The sequence below is a fragment of the Falco peregrinus genome, chromosome 13, assembly GCF_023634155.1.
Source record: "Falco peregrinus isolate bFalPer1 chromosome 13, bFalPer1.pri, whole genome shotgun sequence".
Taxonomy (NCBI): Eukaryota; Metazoa; Chordata; class Aves; order Falconiformes; family Falconidae; genus Falco; species Falco peregrinus.
In genome coordinates, this window is record NC_073733.1 from 15,188,661 (window position 1) to 15,213,127 (window position 24,467).

Here is a 24,467-nt window from a genome sequence, read left to right on the forward strand (position 1 = left end):
TCAAACACGCTGTGCACAGACCTCTGTCCTACCCAAAAATCAGCTAGGCAGATTAAAGCAACAAGGTATCTCTTTCCCTGGGAAGTTGAACACGTCCAGGAAGGTCACACACCACCCAAGTAACCAGCCTGACCCCAACAGAGAGCACCTGCAGTCCAGACACAGGGGCAGGCCTGGGAGATGCTCTGCCACAGGCACTGCCAGGTGAGCTTCTCCATCAGTAGTCATCAACCCACAGCTGTGCCAAAACACTTCTGGAGACATTGCAGAGAGCGTATGCAGCACGTGTGCCAATTAAATTAAGCTGTGAAAACACAGAGCTTGTTGTAACCCATAGACAAGAAGGGATCAGGCCTAAATATTTTTTTTTTTCATGGGGTCCTCTGTTCTCCTTGAAGTCCCACTCTCCTTTAAGGGAAATACAACAGCAACGGTTTATAAATGAAACTGAGTCTAAGTACATTCTCCCCCACTTTCAGATGTTTGATTCAGCAGTTATAAAAAGCACTTATGATGTGCTGTAAAATACACGGGCATCCAGACAAAGCAGAAAGATGCTGCAGATCTACTTCTCATTACCAAATGCTGTCGCAGCACAGGTAGGTGCCTTAATGACCAATCGAAAAGTGAAGGTTTCTCACAAAGGTGACTTGGCTTAACGCTGCTCATCTGGTTTATCTGCATCTCCATTACACTGAGACATGCAGTCAGCGTGTCTCCAAAAATATCTCTATGGCTTTGTTTGCTTCCTTCTTCCTCTGTAGAAGTGTAACCATATGCTAAGTTTAGTGGGTGTTTTTAGTTGTTTCTAGTTTGGAGTTTATTTAAGGCGGGGGGGGGGGGGGGGGGGGGGGGGGGGGGGGAGGAAAAAAAAAAAGATTTGATTGCAAACCAGCAACAGTCAGAAATAATTCTAGTCAAGTCAGCATAAGACAGGTACAAATTAGCATGAAAACTGTAAGGAACAGCCGCAGGTACACTAGTTTCAAGATCATATGGTATGTTTATTGCCCAAGCACAGTGAACTTGTTAAGACTGCCAAAGGATTTGGAATACTATTAACAGACAATAACACTTCTTTTAGAAAACAGAAAATTTAGACAAAACTGTACTTCTAACTCCTGATTTTATGCCTGTTCACAGAACACACTTTTTTTTTTTAACACAGAACTGCTTTGAAACATGCAATAGCTTAACAATGCTTTTTAAATGAAACCTCCCAAAGACAAAATTCATACCCCTGAAATTTTCACCACATTATTTTCTGTCTTTCAAAATGATCTTCCAAACTTTCATTTTTGTACAGAAACACCTACATTCATAAAGCAAATTAAACCCTAAAACCTCCTGCTCTGAAACCTCCGAAGAATCAAAAAAATCCCCCACCCCACAGCACAAAGCTGGGCTTGGAATTATATTTTTTTTTTAAAAAAAGAAAACAACCCATGAGTCCATAATGCAGATGCCCAAACTGTGTGCAGTATAAATTAAAGTCTCTGTGAACACCTGGTGTGCATCACGTACTTATTTTTATATGTCATTATCTCCTAATGCCCTGTCTCCCAGCTTACTGCTCCATTAGTGTTTCTAGTGACCAAAGAAGATGCTTTTTTCCTTCCTGACATCTTTAGAAACTGAAGAACTGAACTAACAATTTGCTGGCCAGGGAATTAAGAATCAGACAGCCTCATATCACGCCTGCCTGATCCAGCCTGAATAGGAAGGTTAATGACTTGATGAGCGCTTGCAGACAGCCCCACCACAGCGCCGCGACAAGCCTTTGTGCGCACTGCCATGAGCCAGCAAACAGTGTCCTGACCCTTGCAAAAAGCACCAGCTACGCGCAGACTGGTGCTCACCAAGCCCAGGAGGGAAGCTGATGAATGAACCCAAAGGCCATCTGGGTTTTCAGCGATGACAGCACGCTTCTCCGCTTTGCTCAGAGACTCAGAGGTGCCACGGGATCTGCCTAGGAGGTACCACAGAGCATCGGCTGCCGCCCAGCAGCCCTCATGATCTCTTCTGCAGTGGGGGTGGCTGGCTCTTGTGCCTCTGGACTGCCCTCCACCAAGCAGTGCAGCTTGCCTTCCATTCACACAAATTAATTCAGACAACACTCTTCTTCCAGAATAACGAGGAGGGAAGCGCGAGTAGAGAGTGAGAGCTCCCTTGGCATCTGATTCAAATCTGTGAACAGCTTCTCACAAGGAACTATTTTTAAGTTTCATATCAATCTGCTTGAGAAAGGTTCCTTCTGCTGCCTACAAATGTGCAAACTCCCCCTTCGAAGAACCACAGCTCAGGACAGCAAGATCCAGCCCTGCACTTCCAACCTAATCAAGACCCAGTATTTCATGACCAAAGCACTGCACAACCACACAGCGCTCCTGCAGAGCATGCCCTGGTGAACCCCACCCGAGCATCACTGAAGCCCCCCCATTACCTTCAGGAGTCCTGTGTGTTCTTCACAAGCTTACAGGTAGCAGACATTCACCCGTGAAACAACCCACACTGAGGCAGTCTGACTGCTTCTGGAAGCATTGCTGCTCTTACCACTGCAACAAAGGCAGAACCGCTATATGAGATTGAAGGGAGGAAAGAAAAAAAAAAAAAAAAAAAAAAAAAAAGGAGAGGAAAAAAAAAGGAGAAAGCAAGGTGCAGTAAGCGTATAGTGCAGTAAGCGTATAGATGCTGTGCGTGACCTGACCAGCGAGGTGAAACCATTGTACGCTGGGTTATCAGAAGTTCCTGTGTGAAGACATTGTTCAGGCTTAAGAGGTCTGTGAGGAAAAAAACAACAGCACTGCACAATGGATGCAGATAAGCAACCTCTGAACAAAGCCCTGGGTGACTGCAAGACAACGGGAAAACTTATTAGCTGCAAGCATCCTATATCCTGTCTCCAATAAAGCAACACAGATGTTCTGCTAATGCAGGGCGTGAAAAGATGAAACGAGCGCTAAGCAGCCATCCTCCACAGGAGAGAGGATAGGGTCAGTGTTCAACAGCTGTCAGAGGGAAACTGCGGCTGAGCGCACAAAGACATGCACAGGATGGGCATGAAAAGCCTCTCCCCTTAACAGGCCTGAGAATGTAACACCTCTCGCCTCACCAGCAAGGGAGGCCACCACCGTTATGATCATGAGTCCCTTGACACCCCTGCAAACAGGGCTTTGCAAGGCCAGCTCTGGCCCAAGAACAGAAAGACTATTGTTGGAGAGTTTAGTCACCAGGGCAGTTATCTCCGCTGGGAAACACACGGTGCACGCACACACGCACATACCAAGGCTGCAGCGCTGGGGGCCTGCACCTCTCCAGGCACAGCAGAACCGGGGCTCTGCCCCAGGAGAGCGCTGGGACCCGTGGGACTGGAGGAAGGAGGTGCTCCGAGACCCACCGCTCGTCCGAGAGGTGGGGTGCAGAAACAACCCCACCATCAACCCGCGGCCAAGTGCTCTGCACAGTCTGACCTCTCTACCCAGTGTACTTGCCAAAGGCAGACTGTCGGCCATTCACAAGGCTTTCCTAAGCCTGAAAAATCTGGAAAATCTTTTCCCTGGAAAATTCAGGCCACTTAACTAGCACACACTGGGCATCTGCTACTGTGTCAAGAGGAAACTGCAACAAGAACACCATTTCACAGCCAGTTACATGGGAAACACACTGGGCTGTAGGAGATCATACTACTCCTTTGAATTTTTTTATTTATTTTTTTTTTTGCTTTCTCAACATGGTGTTCTTCATCCCATTCCCCACTGCTGAAGCAGAAGAAGCGTTTGCTCGTGCCAGTGGGTGGGATTTGAACCCCAGCTGCCCATAGACCTGGTCCTGCACATCTCACAGCCCCAGCTGTGCAGAGAAGAGCCAGCACGGAGAGCCTGGGCATGCCGCAGACACTGCATCGCAAACAGCACACAGGGGGAAGCATCACCCAGAGGGTGACACCAGACTAAGCGCAGCCCAGAGCCAAGCCGAGCCAAGCCGGGCGCTGCACAGGGAACACTTCCCCACGACACTGCAAACATCAGGCAAGTTCTGCAAGGGGCACAGTACTACCCACCACAGCAAGACAGCGCTCCTTTCAGTTCACAAATAAATGCTATAAGATGTAAACATATTAATCACTTCATTCAAATTATCTGCACTGCCACTGGCTACAATTAACAAAATTTCAAGGGCATGACTTTTTTTCCCTCTGATAAAAGTATTTTTGTCTCTCACTGTCAGCAAACCAGCAATGTAAATGAACATTTGAAAGTCACTGTATAACTAAGCGTCATCGCATATAATCAGATTAAAAAGAACAAACCCGAATGCAAATAGGAAGCTTGAGCTTCTTGGTAAAAGTGAACAGAAGTAAAAATATGAAGAAGCCACAAACAGTAATAAAACAGATAAACCCGTGTCAGCCTGGATCCAGCCCCAGTCTGAACCCGTGCATACATAATTCCACCAGTTCTGTTACTCATTACGTTCATAAAACTAAACTCAAATCTTTTCACGTAACAGTTGAAGTTCAAGGAAAAACTTTTAAGCTTGTAAAATTTATCGTATCCCTTCCAGAAACTCAAACAGGTTAATTACTCTGATCAAAACATTAAACACAATGTCAAGAGCTCTCAAAAGCAATCAGTTATCCATAATGTCTCAAGGTTTTTACAACCCTATTTAAAACAACTTTGAGGAGCCACACTTTCAGGAAGAAGAAAAAAGCAGTGCAGATGTTCCTTTCCTGAGAACCATGGTGCAGTGACCCTGAACAGAGATGCTTACCTCCCCCCCTCCTGGGAGTCCCCCAGACCCTGCCCCGACTCAAACCCCGGGTATCTGGTAAATTTTGAAAGTCACCCCTTGAGATCCAGCAGTGACAAGCAACCAAGAGCCATTTACTGCCTGCAAAATCGGCTCTGCAAAAAGGCTCAGCTGTAACTCGGACAGGCCTAGCAGAGCCATCATGTTTGCGTGTCCCTTGCACAAACCGTTCTCCCCAACACCCATTTTTCCAGAAGTACGGCTCTCCAAATATTTTGGCTGTTCCTCATCTACAGGACAGCATTAGAGTGCATCTGCAACTCTGTCTCCAGGAAATACACATAAAGCTGATTATCTTAAAATGCTGCTTTCATTTCTGCTCATTAAAAGCACATTTCAGATCCCCGTGCCGAATGCGCAGCCAACGGGCTCTGGACACAAATGAAAGCACCGGGTTTCAGTTCTCCACTTTCCTCATTTCAGTTTCATTTGCTGCCCATAACATGCATTCTCCATTTCGAGGACAGCTATATCAGACCCGAGCTCCCACCGGAAAACACTCTGGATAAAATCCTCTCTCTCCCTGCGATGCCTGGCACCCAGGCAACTGCACCCGATGCCAGACACAGCCCAGATTTCAGGAGCTACATCCCATACCAGCAGCATCCTCCCTGCAGAAACAGAGCAATAAACAGTTGTTCTGCACATCCCGCACCCTGAGCACGCTGAGCCGTTCGGAAGAGAAGGAAAAAGCAAGTGAGCTTAGGTAATGCACGCGTTAAGGCAGTCCTCACCTTTAGGGAGTCAAAGCAGGCAATAACTCGACCATTTTCCACATGGCAACTCCGTGACGGATGGGCGAACTTGCACTCTGCATCAGACCGAGAACAAGTACCTCTCTGAAACTCTCGACACACTTCTAACGTCAGCCATTTTGTATCACGAACCAGGGAAACGTTTACAGCCATATTAAAAAAAGAAAAATTAAAATGCAAGCAATCGCACCCTTCTTCAGGGCAATATTTACTGCTGATCTTTTTTTTTCTTCTTTTTTTTTAAAAAAAGGGTAAAAAAGTGAATTCAAGTTAAACGTGAAGAAATAACTAACTTGTTGCTTTGGTAGAACTCCTATTCATCAGCACTTAGGTTTTCATTTAAGTCAAATCGTGTTTGTTTAAACAAGAATTAAACATAAAGCCAATCATAAAATAGAAATCTTATCAGAACAACTGAAAATCAAATTAGAGGCCAGCTCCTAAAAGTGCAATTGTAGAAGTTAAAATACAAGTGTTATATTTTGTGCCACTGCCGAAGTTACTTGCAAATAACTGGCAGACTTTCAAAAGAATTCTGTGCTCTCCAGTTAATGGTTTCAATTATTCTTGCAAAAAGCATATGCTGCTGGCAGCACTTCAGTTTGTGGAATGGTCTCGGTCCTTGGGGAGAAAACTTCGGGGGTTTGGTTTGTTGGTTTTTTTTTTTCCTTCTGTTTCTTGCTTCTAAAAATTACGGTTCGCGAGCATCAAAACGAGCAAAAGGATGTCTGATTTTTTTTTTCCCTCTTTCTTTTCTTTTAAGTATTTGCTACATACTCGGGGGGAAGGAAAAAAAATGGCTGAGCAAACTGCGTGTAGATGGGGGAGCCAAAAAAAAAAAAAAAATAAGGGGGGGCAAGGCTGGAGGAGTTGCCGTCAGGGCACGAACCGCAAGCAACGCCGAATTAAAAAGAGAGGGGCGGGTGGGGGGGGGGGGGGGGGGGGGCGAGGGGCAGAGAGAGGCAGCCCTAGACAGAAATCCAAGCAGCGGTGGCTTCAGGAAAGGCACTTTTCAGCAACCTGCAGGAAAAAGAGAAACAGAATCAGCGCGGGGCCGAGGGCCGCCCGGCTGCCCAGCCCCCGGCGGTGCGGCGCGGCGCCGGCAGCCATTGCCCGCACCAGGGGCACTGCCCGCACCGAGCTGCGCATGGGAGCGAGCAAGCGACCAATGGCGTGCACCCTTGCAGCAGCAGGCGCGGGCAGCCGACCAATAAAAGAGCCTGTTTCATAGCGGCCCCCGGCTGGCAGAGGCTGGGGGTTGCGCCCGCCGCCCGGATACCGCCCCGGCCCAGCGCCGGCGGCCGGCTGCGCCCACCCCGCGCCCTCCCGGGAACGGCATCGCGCTCTTCGGTTTGTTTTTTTTATTCCCACCACCACCACCTCCATTAACAGGCCCCCCACCCCCCCTTTTCTGTAGGAAACGTGCAGGCAGGAAGAGCCGCCGGTGGCTTTCTTGTATACAAAGCAGGAGGAGCTGCCGCAGCTCAGCCCCCATCACCCCCTGGCATTTTTAAGGTGTTTTATTTAACCCATCGCCAGCCGCAGAGCTGCTCCGCCAGCAGCCCGGGGATGGCACACGCAGCCAGCCGGCTCCCAGTCACTCCTCTAGGGATTCAGAGCCTACAAAACGAAAAGCGAACGCAACAGGGAAACCTAAGCCACACACACATGGAAAAAGTTAACTCATTGCTCACAGCTGTAGTTTTCCACCAGACTAAAGGCAACTCGAATTATTCTGACTCCCAGCAACTCCTGTTATACAACAAGCAACTTGAAATGCATTCTTGTTCAAGGCTTCCTTGGCATCCACCAAAATGTTAAGCTGTCCCTAGAGTTTCCCACTCTAATATTAGCTGTACCAATGCTGCCTGATGGATCGAGCGGCTTCCACGTTCCCAAAATCCAGCCCTTTATCCTCCCGAAGTACAGCCACCCAGTTTTGCAAACAGCTGACAGGCTCCTGTGACTGTTATTAAGACTTCAAGCTTTCACAGGAGAAGAACCTTCAACTACAAGAAAAGGAAGCTTAAATTCCTCTTTCATTATTGGTGTGTTATTGCAATTACATTGATCAGTAACTGAAACCTACTGCAGCTGGAACAGTCAAACAATGCTACCAAGGCAGAAGTGTGGGAAGAGGCTGTCAGCAGCAGCAGGGGGTGGGGCACAGAGGCTGTTTGATTCACAGACCGAATTATTTCACACTAAAAAAAAAAAAAACAATCCCAGCATTTGTTAAACCTACATTGCAAGTATTTTCTAGGCTAATTAAGAGTCAAGTTCATAACAAAAAACTGTCCGGATCCTTGCAATCCAGCTTGCAGCATCAGCTCAAAGGTTAGTCTGACCCATGCTTCTGGAAGGACCTTTGCATTTTTGCACATCAGGTGGGGAAGAGAGACTGCAAACATCAGATTTGCTAAGCATGTTTTAAACTTCAAAGGGAAGGAAAAAAAGCACATCTAGCCACGCTCGCATCTTCTGGATTCTGTAAGGAACAGAGATGCTCTAAATCAATTTCAATTTTGCAAACAGCAAATTTATATAGGAATCCCATTCACTGATGTGTGGGCTCCCCATACACATGAGTTCAGCAAGCAGGAAAAGATGTGCAGAAACCTTCTGGAGGGAGCTAGGGACTAGCTGGGTGCAGCTCTTAAAAACAAGCTAGAACAGGTCAGATATGGGTGGGGATTAGAAAGAATGCTCTCTCCAAAACTGCTCCGAGCAGACTGAAATACAACCATCTTGTGCATTAAGTGCCTATTCCACAGCTTCAGCCTCCGAGGGAAGCGAGGGTCTGTTAATGCTGGGGCGTGAATGTGGTGGGTCTGAACTTCACACACAGTTACACCAAGAAGTACAGTGAGTGAAGTAATATGTGTCACTTCCCAGCCCCGCTGCCTTGAGAAATCCCAAAGAATCTAACAGCCCAAATGTTCATCTTGCCCTCACCCATGCAGCTCAGGAGCACACACGTGCACGCACACACAGGTACATCTGCACTAAGCTGCTCAGTCCTCAAGGTGGAGGGAATCACGTTAATGGTAGGCAAGTCAAATGATTCCTACAAAACATTAAAGTACAAATAGCAAGACCATTCAGATGTATCAGGAAGTATTCAGATACATGTAATGTGGTTGGTATTTTATTTTACAACTCTGGGAGGGGGACAACACCAAACAGAAAACTCTGAAGGAATATTTGCCAATGTCCTGCTGATGACTTTCTATCATCTCAGACCCTGGGACTAGGGCTCCTGTACTGGGGGGAAGCCAAATAAACGATTAAATTTTTAATACATGGGGCCTCAATTCTGCAGCCTGCATGCCAACCAGCAGAGCACAGCAGCAGCACATGCTGCCCCATCCCTTGTTTGCTGTGCACTCAGGACAGCGCTTAAGCACGTGCTTAACTTTGAGCCTGCCGATAATCTTACTGGAAAGAAGAAAACCTGAAGCATGTACTGAAGTGCTTTGCTGAATCAGGGCCTAAATAAACGAATCTGCTTCGCAGGTTTATCAAGGCTGGGAGGCCAGCAAGCACAGGCAGCAGTCACCGCATTTTGGCTTATGTGACCACAGCCCAGAGGGGCACGAGTTGGGCTTTTCTGCAAGTCAACAAATACAGTTCTGTCAATGTTTGGATTGCTGCAAATGCCCTCTCCGTGTGGCCATAGGGAAAGCCAAAAACACGTGCATGCAGAGCTGAAATCACACCGAGTGCTGTATAGTGCTGCAGCGAGGATCCTGTGCGTGCTGTTAAAGGGTAACACACATCATACAGGGACCCACCACTGACACTATAAACCTTCAGTTCTACATATTTTAACTCCTGGCAGCAAACAACTGCATTCTCACCACGATGCATCCTTAGAATTCCCTTGTATTACCTTTTTATTTTTTTTTCTGGGGAGTGGGGGTGTAATTGGCATTGTATTCACTTTGTTCTCCTACTTCTTTCAAATGGGAGGAATAAAAGCATCCATGCCAAAACCAACATACAACAAGGATTAAAAAGTAGCTCCATAAAACACAGCCTTCGTTAGCATGCAGGAAATACAAAGGGTAGGTGCTGCCTTTTGAACCCTTCCCAGCACGCCGGATCCGTCTGGCAGAGCTCATCTCCTCCGCTACCAGATGGGCCAATCTCATTTCAAGAGCAGCGGCATCAAAGCTGGGGAAAGCAACAGAGCAGAGAGGAAAGCCTGTGGCCTTTATCCCTGCAAGGGAACTGCACCATCCCTGAAGCCCCTGCTCCAGGGCCACTTGCTGGGCCAGGCTCTAATTGCCTGAAATGCAGGACAGGGCTTGCTCCAGATGTCAGACCCAGCCTTGCAGCTACCGAAGTGGAGGGGAACAAGGGCAGTCTGAGGAGCGACGGTCACACCAGGGCCTGCCTCTGGCGGGACTGAGATGCCCTTGCTGCCTGAGGTAATGTGAGGATGAGCGTATTCACTTGACACTCAAATTCCTCCCTCTTTCCACGAAACCGATCCCCTTCCACTGACACCCCCCATGGATGTCAACTCATGAGGACGCTTCCTGACAGCCGAGTTCAGAGATGGTAATTTATATGACAGAGTGGACTCAAGCAGCTCCCAAGTGTAAATGATGCTACTTAAAAGACTTTTTTTATTATTTGTTTGGGGGTTGTTCGTTGTTTTTTTTTGGGGGGGTGGGGGGGGCGAAGACTTAGCAGAAGTGGCAAGGTGGGTTCCTTATTTATTTTTTTTACAATTTCCCGGTCATGACTGCTCAGATGAGAAGCAACAGTGCTGTTGCCCTGACAGCCCTGGTGAGCGAGAACAGCAGCTACTCCCCTTTGCCTGAAGTGGAACAGGGACAGTATGGGCAGTGAGGAGAAACTGGAGCTTTCCCAAAGCCAAGTTCCAGCCATGCCTATGTGATGCCATGCTCCTCTCCTCAACACAAACCATCAGTACACAACAGAGGAACTGAGGATGCCCCTGAGTCCAAGCTCAGCCCTACTGCTAGACTGCAGTATGCTTTACCCAGTTTTGCAAGTTATGGTCAATGAAAGCTCAGACCCAGCCAGCCTGGATGGATGCAACACCCTGGAGGCACAGTAATAGAGAAACTGTGCTCTGAAGCTTGCGAAATTCAGACCTCAAATCTTTCACCAATTCCACTACAACTTACAACACATCCCTGAACTATTAATGATCTCTGGGTGTCTAGATATTGTTGGAGCCAAAAAAAGACCTTTATTTATGGCCTTTCCTCAAAGCACTAAATTCAGCTGGCAGCACAAATGACAGTCTCACTCATCAGTCCTTGCACCTTTGAGACTATTCTGTAACCTCAGCTTTTCATTGCCCCTTAATGGGAGAGCTTGGTGCACCCACCGCCCCCCTCCTCAATAAGCCGGAATGGGAAACTCCTCACTCAAACCGCAGTGAGATGCTTCCACTAGCAATCTTCCAAATAAATGCTGTGTTCCTGGAAACACTGCACGGCAGAGAGAAACATGAAAAATGAAAATAGGACATTGAACTGTTTTGTTCTGAAAGAGAAACAAAATCTTCAGAGGAATACCACCACCCATCCAATAGCATTTTCACATTCCCATAAAAAAAACCAGACCTGAGCTTTTTTCCCCCCCCAGTCCTTTCCTTCTACTCTACTTTCACAGCAGCAATAAAGAAGAACACATGAAGCTACATTCCTGCTCTTCAAAGGAACCAAAAAGATATAGTCTAGGGCAAGATTTTACTGGGGATATGGGGATACTATACTAGTATATTTATTGGCAGCAGTACATGAAAGAAGACAACCCACATTTGTGGGGAGCTTTCAGAGTCTGGGGGGGAATAAAAAAATATTTCCATCTAGGACCCACCGAGCCAAGAACACGATGCCACCAGTTCAGTTGGCTGACATAGAAGCTCATTTTGGACCTCAGAAAAGCCCATGGCAAGTTAGGTGCTGCCACGACTGGATCACAGGGCAGCTCTGCTTTGCTTCGGAGTGGCTCAAAAATGCTGTACAACAGCAAAAGAAACCACAAAAATAAAACCCGTAAGGTCAAGGCATGGTTTCTCCACCGCTGAAGTCCCGATTACCAAGGTTCTTATCCTGTATCACACAAAACCCAGCAGTGCCCAGATATCTATAGACTCCAATTCCTCTGCTGTTGCAACACGGACAGTTTGCACACAGCGGGGCTGCCTCTGGCATGGGCCAGCTCCCACCCCCCACGCTCAAATAGGCTGTGCACTTGGGACAGGAGCCATCTCTGCAAACGGCAGCTTCTCGTCGCCTGTGTACTTAATGGGCTGCAGCATCGAGCCTGAAGAAGGTCAATTTATTTTCTGCTGCCTGCAAGAGTTATTTTCGCTTTCAAATTAGAAAATAATATTCTATTTTTTGCTCTGCCCCTCATACTTTAAAAGCAAAGACTTTGGGGATGCGGTAGACACTTTGAATATTTCCTTTACGAACATTCCGTACCTGGACACTTTCTCCCTCGGGGAACAGTTTACTTAATTTAAGTTAGACCTTTACAGCTAGAAGAAAATAAACCTTCTTTTGTTCTTCTACCAGTTACTCAGAAAAGGAGCAGGTTTCTTCTACCATGACCATGCATGAAAAGTTTCCGTTCAAGGTCTAATTGCAGATGTTGGGGGCCATGAATCACCAGGGATCACACACCGTGCCAAAGAGTCTGCTCAGCCCTGGATGCCGTCTGCTCAGAACAGGACGGCAGAACCCACACATGCAAATAAAACCACCCCCCAATGCTGCTGCAATGAAAAAGCCTCTTTGGCAGGACACAAATCCACTACAGAGGTGGCTGCGTGCGCAAGGTGGATGTTTGGCCATGCAAATATCACACGTCTCTGTGCTGAAGGAGCCACTAATGCTCCTCACTCTTCCCCCACACTTGCTCATACTGCTGGCCTAGAGCGACTGGGTTACTGGTCGTGACCTCTATGGAAACAGCAGCACAAGAAAAAAATCCTCCCGCTCCTTAGTGGGGAAGGCTGCACATAGTGCAGCCCACCTCTCAGAAGGCTCGCTAACCTCGCTAAAGCTCCTGGATTTATGGCACCCCAGAAGATGGCTGTGGTGCTCTGCAGGGATAGCAGTGCTGCTGCCCTCAGGAAAATGGATCATCCATCACTTGCTCCGGGCACTTCCCACTGCTCATAGCTGCCCTGGCATGACCTAGGCACCTCTCTTACCCGGCGGAGAGTTAACAGCTGAAGAACAGGGGCAGGAAAGAGGAAAAAAAAACCAAACCAAACTAATAAAGCACTGTGGGGGCAGGAAGCCCTGTACTGCAGAGGAAAAAAAAAAAAAAAAAAGTACAAATAACTTGGGGAATTTTATCCTCCCTTGCATACATACAATTCTCCACATTTACACCCTGCAGCAAACAATCACAGGAAAAATAAATGCCAAGTTTAAGGAAATAATTGGAAAAAACACCCTTTGTTTCTGAAATCTACCCTTCTTCACTGTGGACTATGGTGCTCCTCTTCCCTCAGCCACCTGAAATCTTCACAATCTGTTTTCCTTCTTCATCAACCTTCACCACCTCTTGTTCACCAAATTTTAAAGAGCTCCTCTTCCCTTTGCTCCTGCAGGACCAGCTCTTCTCCAAAACACTTCCACAGGCAAACGGCTGGGAGCTATTTGCCACTATCAGCTGGGGATTTCTAAGCCAAAAATGCATTACAAAAACATTGCAATTTAAGGAGCTTTTTTGTTTATTTGTTTGTATTTGAACAAAGTCACAGAAGCTGCTGTGCTGGACCCACACGTGTGCCTCACCAGAACAAATACCTTTCCATAGGGTGTTCCAGGGCAGCATGCGGTATGGTGCTTCAGCGAAACAGGGGGAAGTTCCCTTTGAATAGATCTGTTGTTAGAATAACCACACGCTCATTTTTGTTCTTTTGGGCTTTTGATTTCCTGCCACCAGCTTATCTGGGACCAGTTAGAGGATAAGACCCCTTTCCTACTCCAGCTCTCTGCCAGGAGCAATGGTGACCCACTGCGATCCCACATCTGCAGGATATGGGCATTCCTGGGGGATGCTCTGCTCATCAGGCAACCAAGCGGGAGTTCTGCTTGAGCCAGGCTCCAGCACAGTGCCCATCGCACCCCAGCCACTGATACACAGAGAAGGATGCTCCCTTCTATTGGGACCCACCCGACAAACCCTTTCTAGCTTCCTATGGGAGGCAGCTTCCCAGTACCAAGGGCCAAGGAGCTGTGTTAGAGCAGGGTGGCTAACCCAAAAGAAGCATTTTCTCTGTGGTGCAGAAACAGCTACTGAGCTGCTGTGAAGCAGTGCTAAAATCCTCTGCAGTGCCAGCAGCACTTGGGAGGGGTTAGGACCACAATTACACCAGCTGCAAACACAAAAGAAAAAAAAAAAAAAGTTGGCAGGGATCTCTGGAGGTCAGCTAATCCAACCCCCGTCTCAAAAGCACAGCCAGCTTCAGAGGTGGATCCTTCCATCTCCGAGCACAAAGAGAGCTGTCTTGCACAAAGAGAGCTCAACCGAGTCAAACAAATTTACAGAGAAGACAGGAAAGGCCAAGGCTCATTAAGGCTTGTTCCCCACCACGTAATCATAAGAAATAGGATCAAGCAGATGTATCCCACAATCTATCTGATTATCTACTCAGTGTTCAAGAAAACCCCAAGGTCCTTGCCAATCAGGTAATTCTCTGCGTGTTTGGGCAGGCTGACGGGGACATGCCTTTACCCAAGTACCCTCCGTGGGATTCTGCTGGCAGGAATGACCTACGGGCCTCTTCTAAACCCCAAGCACAGCCCTAGTCCTCAAGCCAGGCAATATTCTCCATTAAGCAGGAGAAACACTGAACTAGAAGCCCAGCTCAGCCGGTCACTGTGCCGCAGAGGAGGCCTGGGGCTTTGGGGAGGTATCAGACTTGCTGCATACACAGAAGACCTGCACAGGTCTGGTGCTTCACAGGTGCCTCTGCCCACATACACGTAACTTGCGCCTGGAAAATTCCCGCTCCAGACTTCTCAATCACAGAGCCTGCTGCTCAAGGAGACAGATTTTTCTCCATCAAGAAGCCATTTTCAATTCGGGTCCCATACTGCATCTCCTCAAAGCACGTATGTGCTCCTACACACACACACGCTAGTTCCACGCACTACCGTGTTAGCTGTCCTACCTGGCAACCACAGGCCTGCAGAAAGAGGCGACAGCATTTGGACAGGGGTCCGAATTCTCTCTCAGCTGGAAGAATTCACAGAACACAAAAATAGTTTTTCTTCCAACATTCTTTGTACTGAGTGCTTGGATAAGCCATAAGTAACTTGGCAGCAAACCAGCTTGGTACAAACACAGAACACCAGAACACAATGCAGTCATCACAAAGCCACCGCTCTGGGCCAGACAGTAATTTTCCCCTTCGTACAGGGCAGGCCTCCAAAGTCTTTATGCTACTTTATACTACATTCAAGTCCATCTGAATTACACGATATGCTAAAAATGAGAACTCGTGCACAATAACCCGAACACCTATCATTTACGGGCTACACGGAAGCGCATACTGCACACAAAGGTGCTCAAGAAACACTTCTGAATTGTTTCGTAACTCGGGAATGGGGAAGCCTTGACTTACTCCACAACTCAGACCTCTTAACAGCATCCTCAGGTTGCAGATATGATGACAGGAGACTGAAAGATGGGTAATAAAAGCATCCAACAGATAGATTTTATCCATCCAAAGGATAAATTCCTTCCAGGATTAAAAGGAAGAAGTTAGACCACACAGGCAACCAGGAAAAGCAAACATAGTGACATCTGAGAGTGTATTTTCCACTTACACATGCCAGCAGCCTAGTCACAAAGGCATTATCATCACACAGGTAGTCACCACAGGTCACCACTTAGACAAGAAAGATGCTCTAGTCGGTAAGTGCCAGACTGGGACCCTGGAAACGGGCTCAAACCCTGCTGCAGCCACAGGTGCCACAGGTGACAGGTCGCTTAATCCCTCTGCAAACAGGGGCTGTTACGTCCCTCTCTCAGTGACATTTGGCAGATAAAACCCAGGAACAGCAATCAGGCATTAAGAAACTACTACAGCAGAGGCTGTATAAGCACTAGATTAATAAGATCTGTTTCAGACCCCACAGTCATTACAGTATGAAATAGGATACAGGAGGGGGAGCGGAAAGCATGCACACACACACATCTATCTGCCCCATTAATCCAGCAGGCTGCAACAGGATGAAAGGCATGTCCAACAACTCCAGTCTTGCTTGCGCAGCAATAAGCACCCTCCCAGCATGGAAGGGAGGCACTGCTGTAGTACATGCAGGGAAGCATTCGAGCTAAGAGGCACATGGAAGGTGTAAGGGCCAGTTCTGGCAGTGTACTTTGGCATCAAGTGCCACCCTCTCAGCTAGTGGCCAGGGGCTGTCTGCCGGGTGCCCCTGTGGAACACAGAGTGGTTGGGGATGCATGTGGAGAGGAGGCAACAAAGTTAAGCCCTGTAAAAGGCAAGGGGAGGTCAAAGTCACCCCTGAGGCACTCCCCAAGCCATCTGGAGTTAGTGTTTTGGCTTCTCCTGCCTTCCATATACCCTAAAAATCTGTTATTTATTGCTCTTCATCTCCCCACCAGGTGGATGAATCAACTTTTCAGGGACTGAATATCTTCTGTTCTCCCTGAGATGCCTGAGTCACGGACGCCAACTGAAATCCTCAGATCTTCAATTCTTTCCTTACCTTCCTGCATCTGTAACGCGACAGCCTCTGACTTCTCTCCCCTGTGGAAGTCTTAGTGACCTGAATTACTTCCAATTTCCCACTCAAGGCCCATGGTGTGCTTTTCTTCCAGAAAGCATCCGACACAGCATCAAACTACTGAATCACAACCAGGAGCCTGAGAAGGTGGGCTCTTGCTAGGCAGGGCAGACGTACAGATGAACAGTGCCTTTCACGTGCCCAGTCCTTCCTGCCACCACACCGCAGTCCCCAGCCACCCACACGCAAACACACAAGCACCCACCCCTGCCTGGTTGGGTGTCTGTCAAAGCTGGCTTTTAAAGCAGCAGACAAAAAAAACCCCCAAACAAATAGGGATATGTTCCCTCAGACCTTGAGTGTGCGCTCTGAACCACCATCTATCAATGAACTTATTTCCCCCCATCCAAGGGAAGGAGCTTGTGTGATGGCAGAGGGAAGAGGGGATAGATGGCAAGTGGAGTCTTTGCTTTAATTGGCTGCTGTTAAGAACATTAGAAGGATGTTTGAAGGAGAATGATTACAGGCAGAGTGCAGAGGAGGTAATCAAAGGTGTCCAACGAACTGAATTTATGATGTGGCTTAGCAATCCATCACCTGGCTATCATTCTTACGTACATGCACATACCTAAGCCTCAAAATATATTTAGCTCGGGGGGTGTCTGGAAAAAAGCAGCTGTTCTTGCAACCCCAGCTTACACCACTTTGCTCCTTACAACATTACAGAAGCAATTTATTTCAAATCCGGGAAGGAAATCAGTTCAGCTATAAAGGATAAATTGTTTTAAAGTCTTCTAAGTATGAGGACAACTTTGTTTACTAAATGCATACAAGGGAACATACGCGTACAGCACAAACTCAGCAGTGGAAATTTGGCTCCCTGCAATTCCCTGTGATATAGATGCATTTTTTCCAGAGGAAGTCCAATGGTCTTGTTTGTTTTCACCACTAATAAAGGAGTTCAATGAAATTTTCTATTGGGAAAGTCTAATGAGGTCAGAACAACAGAATAAAGTAACTAGGAAGGAATGTACTTGCATTTTATTTTTAGAATAAGGATAAAGGTGGGGCCTTGCAAGACGCAGGGGATGGGCCTGTTTTGGCACAGATGGCCAGGCTGGAACACTTGGTCCCGTGAGCTTGAGGGGGTTTTGTCCTTATTTTTGCAACAGCGAATCCCTTGCCGAAATCAGCAACAGGAGAGTGGAAGGGTCCAGCTGGGAGAAGAGCAGAGCGATGCCTGGGGACACACGGACAGCCACAGCAGCAGCAGCCGCCCTGGGACCAACGGCAGCTGGGCAGCCCTTAGCCGTGCTCCCCTCCTCAACCTGTTTCCCTTTCTTTCCTGGGAAGAGGACCACCTTCAGCAGCTCTGCTGAACTGGAGATCTCTCTACTTCTGCACGTTAAAGGGAATCCAAGTTACAACAGGGTGAGCATTGTGGAAGGAATCCAGAGCAAGAGCCTGATGCAGCCACAGCAAGGCACGCTGCTGCAAGGGGAGCAGCCAGCAGTATGGCAGGGAACACTATTTACTCTGTTGTTAAGGCTGGATGTCAAAACCCAGCAAGACAGCCTCGGGGAAAGAAGAGACGGGCCAGAATAAGGCTGTGAAAATGAAAAGGAAGGAATAAAGCTAAATAAAAGAACAGAGGCGGAGCGGGAAGTGGCTTGACTGGGATAAACAGGTAAGGAGGAAAAAGGGTGCATTCAAGAGCAAGCAGGCCATGGTCTGTTTCCTGGCACCAGCTAATCTGATTGGCACAGAGATACAAGAAACAGAGGCTTAAACAGCTCATGGGAGCAGACCTTCAGCTGGGGAAAGCCATCATCACTCAGCAATTAACTCCCTCCCAGGCTCTGCCCCTAAACCCAAAGCACAGAGCTGACCCACCGAGCACTGCCAACAAGAACAAAGGGGATGAAGATGAAGCATCTTTGCAAGGGTTAACAGACAGCAGAGAACAAGCTGTTCCATGCATTCATGTCAGGAAAAACAAGACCGGGACTTGACACAGACACCATACACATGTTGCTTTGCCAGGATCACCAGAGCTCAAGTGAAGCAGCAGCCAACTCTGACCGCTAGGAATGACACTGCAAGGAGCTTCACCCTAAAATCTGCAAGGACAGAGTTAACCCAGGGGAGTATCTGGTGGGGGTATAGTTTAGGGAACACCAAGGCATCCAAAAAGACTGGAGACTAGTATCTCTGCTCTGTTTCTTGATTTTCTCTCTAGGAAAGGAGTAAGGGAAGGCTTAGTAGAGGGGAAGCATGCAGGATTAGGTGTAAAGCACCCTTTCACCCCTTCTGTGCTTCCCAGAGCTGCAGGTCTCCTACTTGTGCTGAAGATACAGGTGGAAACAATCCAGCAGACTGGCACCAGAAGTACAGGAATGGTTCAGGCAGGGCAAGAAAATGCTCCTTGACAGGCAGTCACGGGAGGTGGGACTTGCCCTCCAGCATGCAAGTCCTCAGACATAATGTTTCCCTTGCCTGCCAGTCCTTCCTCTGCTCCTGTCTGCAGGCAGGTGAACGCAGAGGGAAAGACCTCCAAGCAGCAGGAGAGTGGAGTAATGACCCTCCTTCCAGCTGCAGACAAGGAACCAGCAGCACCCACAAATGCCCAAGAGTAACAGCAAGGCAGACACACACGATCCCCCACCCCAATGCTCTCCAGCCTCACACGATTTCTAACTCAGGACTTCCTGAGCCTGCTGTGGTTTGCCTGCTCACTGCTCCCCAACCAACTCCTCGCTTAGTACTTGACCAGCCTCTCCAGCACTTGTGCAAGCTTTGAGTGCCCACAATACCTTTTGGCAAGGATCGCCACAGCCCCACCATGCCTCATGTGAAGGAGGAAAACCTCCTTTGGAGTCCCTGGCCACAATCACATCCTTATCTCCCTGCCTTCCCCCAGTTGGTTTTATGATTTGCTGCAGACTGAGTAGTCTCTTCCCAAAGACACATGCTTTTAGGGACTTCCAGTATCAGCAATGAAGTTAAAAATCTATGTACAGCAGTTTATAAAGCTTATTTTCCTCTTAGGTAAAAGGGAGTGTCCGAGTGACACAGAGTAATCATGGGATGAAATGCCACATTGCCAACCCTTTCTGGGAGCTCGATGCAGCAAGTCTCATTTGCAACCCCAGACTTGGGAGAAAGCTTGCAATTAAAAAAATTAAGTGACCTTGAATACAAGGACTACAATTTAACTAACCTGCATTCAGGCTTTGTTAATAAAAAAGCTCTTCTATAGGCTACAGCACAAAGGCACTTTTCCAAAGATCAGGTTACCTCTGCCCAGCGATGTGGCGGTAGAAATTTTAGAGACCTTTATATAAAAGCTCCAAGAGAGTCCTCCTCTGCAGACACCTCCCCGCCTGCTCTTCACCTTCCGCTCTGCAAGGAGCAAGGTAAGCTCCAGCCTGGCTCAATCCATGGGTAAGGCAGGGCTTGCAATTAAGCAATAATGATCACAATCACAAGGCATTTTTAAGGGACTGATGACCAACTGGGTGGGGTTACATTACAATCCATTAACCTAATCAGCATTTAAACCTCAGGAACTACACAGCAGAGGCTGCTACTGGGATTATAAAACAAAATGAGAACATACTCTTAAAACGTGTCTTTCAAGGCTCTGGAGAGCCTTACAGCTACGTCTTCACAGATAATCACATCACAGGTACAGGACAAGGTTAGCAAATAACCGCCCAGAGCTAATGAGCCACTTTATTTGTCTTACCTAGCTGAGAAGTGTTTTTTACCCTCCATCCTCTGGTAATGTTACCTTGACAGGTGCAGTGCCCGTAGTAAATACTATGTCTGTCCCATATTCTGAATTACCCCTTTAGGGATAACAGCAAAGATACATATTCAGGGAATAGATGCTTCCTGCAGCCTCCTGCACAGCTCACAGCATCAGAAAATTAAGCTGGCTGGAAAAGCAAAGCCTGATGCTGCCCCTTAAAGCAGAACCTGTTTGGTGTTGTTACTCATAGGCCACTTACATTTGGAAGTTGCTACTCTGGAGCCTTTTCTGCTTATTTCTTTATAGGATTATAGGGCAAGGGAAAAAACACAAACTTCAAAGAAATGCCCTGGAAATGCCGTGTGCCCTAGGACACCCCATATATCCCACCAGCAGTAGCCTAACTTTACCTCTCTCCTTAATTGCTACTTTAGGTCTTAACAAAACATCAATTGCACGCCTGTGCTCTTATTGACTAGCTGTGCTATCACTGAAACATGGTGGCAGCTGATAATTAGTGTTTTTAACTCTTGGGAAGTCTTTTGTATGGCAGTACGCCCTGCTGGGGTCAGTGTTAACATGCAGTCCTCACTCCCCTGGAAGGCTGACTCACCGGCTAGAGGACCTCGCGCAGATATGTACGTCTGTGCACATGGATAGACCAGGTTATTACAAGTGCCATCAGGCCCAAACCGTCTTGCCTCCCTCTAGGCAGACATTCAGCACTGCAGTCTAGATTTTTCTAGTTTTCCCATCGTTCTCCTCTTTTTGTGGTTTTAATTGCTAATTCAGTACACTCTGCAAGCTCCACACCATTTCTACCCAGCCAGGGGGCCCTGCCTGCAGGCAGGAGGGCTCTTTTTGTCTGCATCTTTGTGTTTTCAACATCATTTAAGCATCATTCCCTTAACACCTGATTTAATATTTCAACCCCCTTAATTACACACAATGGAGATTTTATTGGAAATCTGGTTATTGTTTGAAAGTCTGAGCATTTCATCCCAGCCTCAGAATTGATCTATCGACTGCTTTTAAATCTCTCATTTTAATTTAACATTTAACACTTTATACCCACATTAATTACATTTCCCATGATCAATATCAACAAATGCTGTCTCTGGTCGTCTCCTGACAGAAAGGACTCACAGACGTTGCTCTGCCAAAGCTCTCAAGACAGCTTTGCTCTTGAATATGGGTGTTTACAGGGCTGATCTCTCCAGTGGGAAAGAGAAAGAAAAACCCGTGAAAAACAGCAGAACTGAGTAAGTAGCAAGGTTTAGTAAGCAACACCACCGGCAGAGATGCACAGGCACAGACCTGGCAGGCACAGACCTGGCCCTGGTGGTGTCATGGGGACTGGCCTGGCCCCAGGACATGGGGAGCAGAGACTCCAGCCAGCTCACCATCCATCTGTCCCACCTCCACCTTGGCTGGAGGGGGACTGGGCTCTGATGTGGGGAGCCGCCGGGTACAGGCTCCATCATAATCCTGCCCACGCTGAGCAGCAGGTGAGCTGGGCTTGGCCTGTCCAAGAGCTACACGCAAGCACCGGGGCACGGGAAAGCGAAGCTTTACTGGATCACCATCTCCTGGCATTTAACCAGCCTGCAGGTGCAGGTCCCTCCACTTGTCTCACCGCAGCACGACAAGGAGAGCAAAGCGCTTCTCTGATCCCCCGAGTCTAGCAGATCTCTTATTAGCAGACACAAACTGCACAGGCTAATTAAGGAAGACACCCATCGTGCTGCCCTTATATCCAGCTACTACCAGCTCTCAAAGGTGGCTGCTGTAAGGCACTGGAAGGGTCCAGCCTCAGCTGGAGGACAGCACCAGATTTTCTTCTCCAGGCCACGGGAAGCAGAACTGGAAGTGCTTGAGGAGGATCAGGTGCTTCTCTTACCCTGTCTGCAATGCACCTGTGTTTGTGTTGCAGCTGGGGATGGAAGAAGCCAGTGTCCCCAGCGCTGCAGAAAACAGGAGTATTTGTCCCTGAATAATTTCTATAGCATATTAAGCACAAGTCATTCTTATGCAAAGGCTGCCCTGTACAGTTGCCAAGGTCAGTAAGACCTTGCTTTATTTGCTGCATAAGGGCTGGCTGCGCAAGTTTTACCTCGTACCTATTTTTTCCATGCATTCCCTTGTCTTAGATTTCCCTGCTGCTAGTGCCTATGCATTTTGCTGTCTGTTCAGTAGGTCGTGCTACCTTCTCCAGCTGTTGATAATGACTACTCAATATCCAATCCTCCAGAACAGTCAAAATTCCAGCAAACCAACTCTTACAATATGCTTAATTCAAAAGATACCAAGGACAATATTGAATAACAATTTTCAAGGAAAACATGCTCCACAGCTTTTGCTAACAACATCAATATGTTTCTATTTTCAGGGGGTCTTGACCCACTATCCACTCACACAGCCACCACTGTTCACATTCTAGTATCTACATACAGATGATTTTTTGTGCAAGGATTTTTGTGCATTCAACCAAACAGCACTGCCTGCACACGCAAGCTCTGGATTACAATACCAGCAAGTGTAGATTTCAGGAAGCAGCCAACAGCCTGAATCTACATAGATGACAGGGTCTGAAAATAAGGCCCTATGCTTTTTGAACTGCGGACGCGTTCCCTACAGCCTATCGCCAATGGTTATACCTAGACTAAGGACTGTCCCTCTCCCCAGTTTACTAAATCCTGGCATTGCAGGGGCAACAGTCAAACTCAGGTATTTGCACAAGGAAGAAAAACAGTATTTTGAAATTGTGTAACAGTGTTACTACACAAAGGACTCAAACGTCAAGAAACTTAACCCAAGCAGTCCCTTTACAGAAGAGTTAGGTGACCTACCTGAGGTCAATGGCCAGGTAGGAAAACTTCTCAACAGCCTGCCCTTTCAGGAATCATGCTGCTCAGGAAGGATGCTGCCTTGCCCCAGCCTCTAAACCCAAACCAATGGGGAGACGGCAAGCAAAAGTGCCCAACACATCCCCTGATCTGCCAGGAGCAGTGCAGCAGATTCCCCCAGTGACAGCAGTTGTTCTTTCTTACTGGTTTATTTCAAGCTACACCTCACCACACCTGATCCACCACAGCAGCATTCACTGCTGAGCTCCTGCTTATCAGCATCTGATGCAAACAACCTTCCATCCAGTAAGGAGATCTGGTCTGGTGGGAACAGCAAGCCAGGACTCCAGATGAGGGCTCACACATCCTTCTTCCAGCCCAGAAATCAAGTGTTGGCTGTCTCACTTAGCCCCTCTGACATTGCTTGAACCCCATTCACAATTTACAGTTAATAATACTAACGTCACATCACCCTGAGTATTGGCCCTGAGGGCTACAAGCTCCTCAGGGTAGAAACCCTCTCCCTCTTTGTTCTGCAGCAGACTCTGACCTTGGTAGGACCCCACAGCCAGTGCCGTAACACAAACCATCATTCAAGCTTAGAACACATACTGGTGCCCAGAAGGCTCTCGACTGGAGACAGGCAGCATTACAATGGGGCTGCGCAGAGGGGTTAAGAAGCACCGCTGAAAAGGGATGCAAACAAGGACTTCAGGCTCTGCACAAGCACACTCTTGCCATACATGCAGCTCTAAAGGTTAGCATCACTTGTGAGCAGGAACTGTCTGGCTGAACATACTGCCTTTGTTAACCGAGAACTGCCACATGATGGAGTGGGCTAATTAACTGCATTTTACTTTTGGGGACCCAGGCTTAAATCCTGGCTCTTGTCACAGCTGAAAATGAATTTAGGGACTACAATGAGAGCCGAGATAATTTATTTTCTACAAAATCATCAAATAATTGCCAGTCTCCTGACAGAGAGGCCCAGAACTCTATGCAAGGGCACTAGTGCTTATGCTGTTATTTCCCCGAGTATTAGAGTTATTAATGAATTGATCTAAGTGGTCACTGCAGCTATCTGTGCTGCTTAGTCACACTGAGCACCCGAATGTGAAGAACCTCACCATGCAACATAGTGCATGTTCCATGACGCAGTGCCGTGCAGGTCACAGGTCCTACAGGGAGGGAAGCCATGCCTGGCAAGATTTAAAATTAAATTTTCATTCAGATTCATATATCCCTTAAATTTAGAGGGCCAAAATGCAGCCTTGGTGTAACTCAAGTTACTTCACTGGAAAGCCCCCAGGGATGGTCGTGTTCCAAGGGAGCTGAGGGTAATTTCCCCACTTCCTCACAGCTGAAGGCTGCCCAGCGGGGCCGGTAGGGAAGCGAGTACTTTCCCCATAAAGTAATTCTCTATTTTTATCTTACTAAGAAAGTTTTTCATTTAGAAACTAAAGCTCCTACTTCAGGGAGAAGCCAAGCATCCTTTTCCTTTCAGATTTTACCACAGAAGCTTTCATCGAATCACATA

General features: G+C 47.5%; 1 protein-coding gene across 8 annotated transcripts in view; it reads right to left on the minus strand.

Moving 5' to 3' along the window:
• Positions 1-24,467, minus strand: part of MBNL3 (muscleblind like splicing regulator 3) — a 93,262-nt gene that overhangs the window by 53,464 nt on the left and 15,331 nt on the right. For 3 of the 8 annotated variants that reach the window (XR_001226355.3, XM_005232776.2, XM_005232775.4), the window contains exon 1: positions 5,547-6,506. The exons of 4 other annotated variants lie outside the window; for them this stretch is intronic. Coding sequence is in view for 2 of the 4 variants with exons in the window: in XM_005232776.2 (XP_005232833.1) it covers positions 5,547-5,720 (174 nt within the window). In the remaining 2 variants the exon portion in view is untranslated. Of the gene's footprint in view, positions 1-2,443; positions 2,556-5,546; positions 6,507-24,467 lie in introns of those variants that run through there. One more of the 8 variants, XM_013295483.3, reaches the window with a different exon arrangement.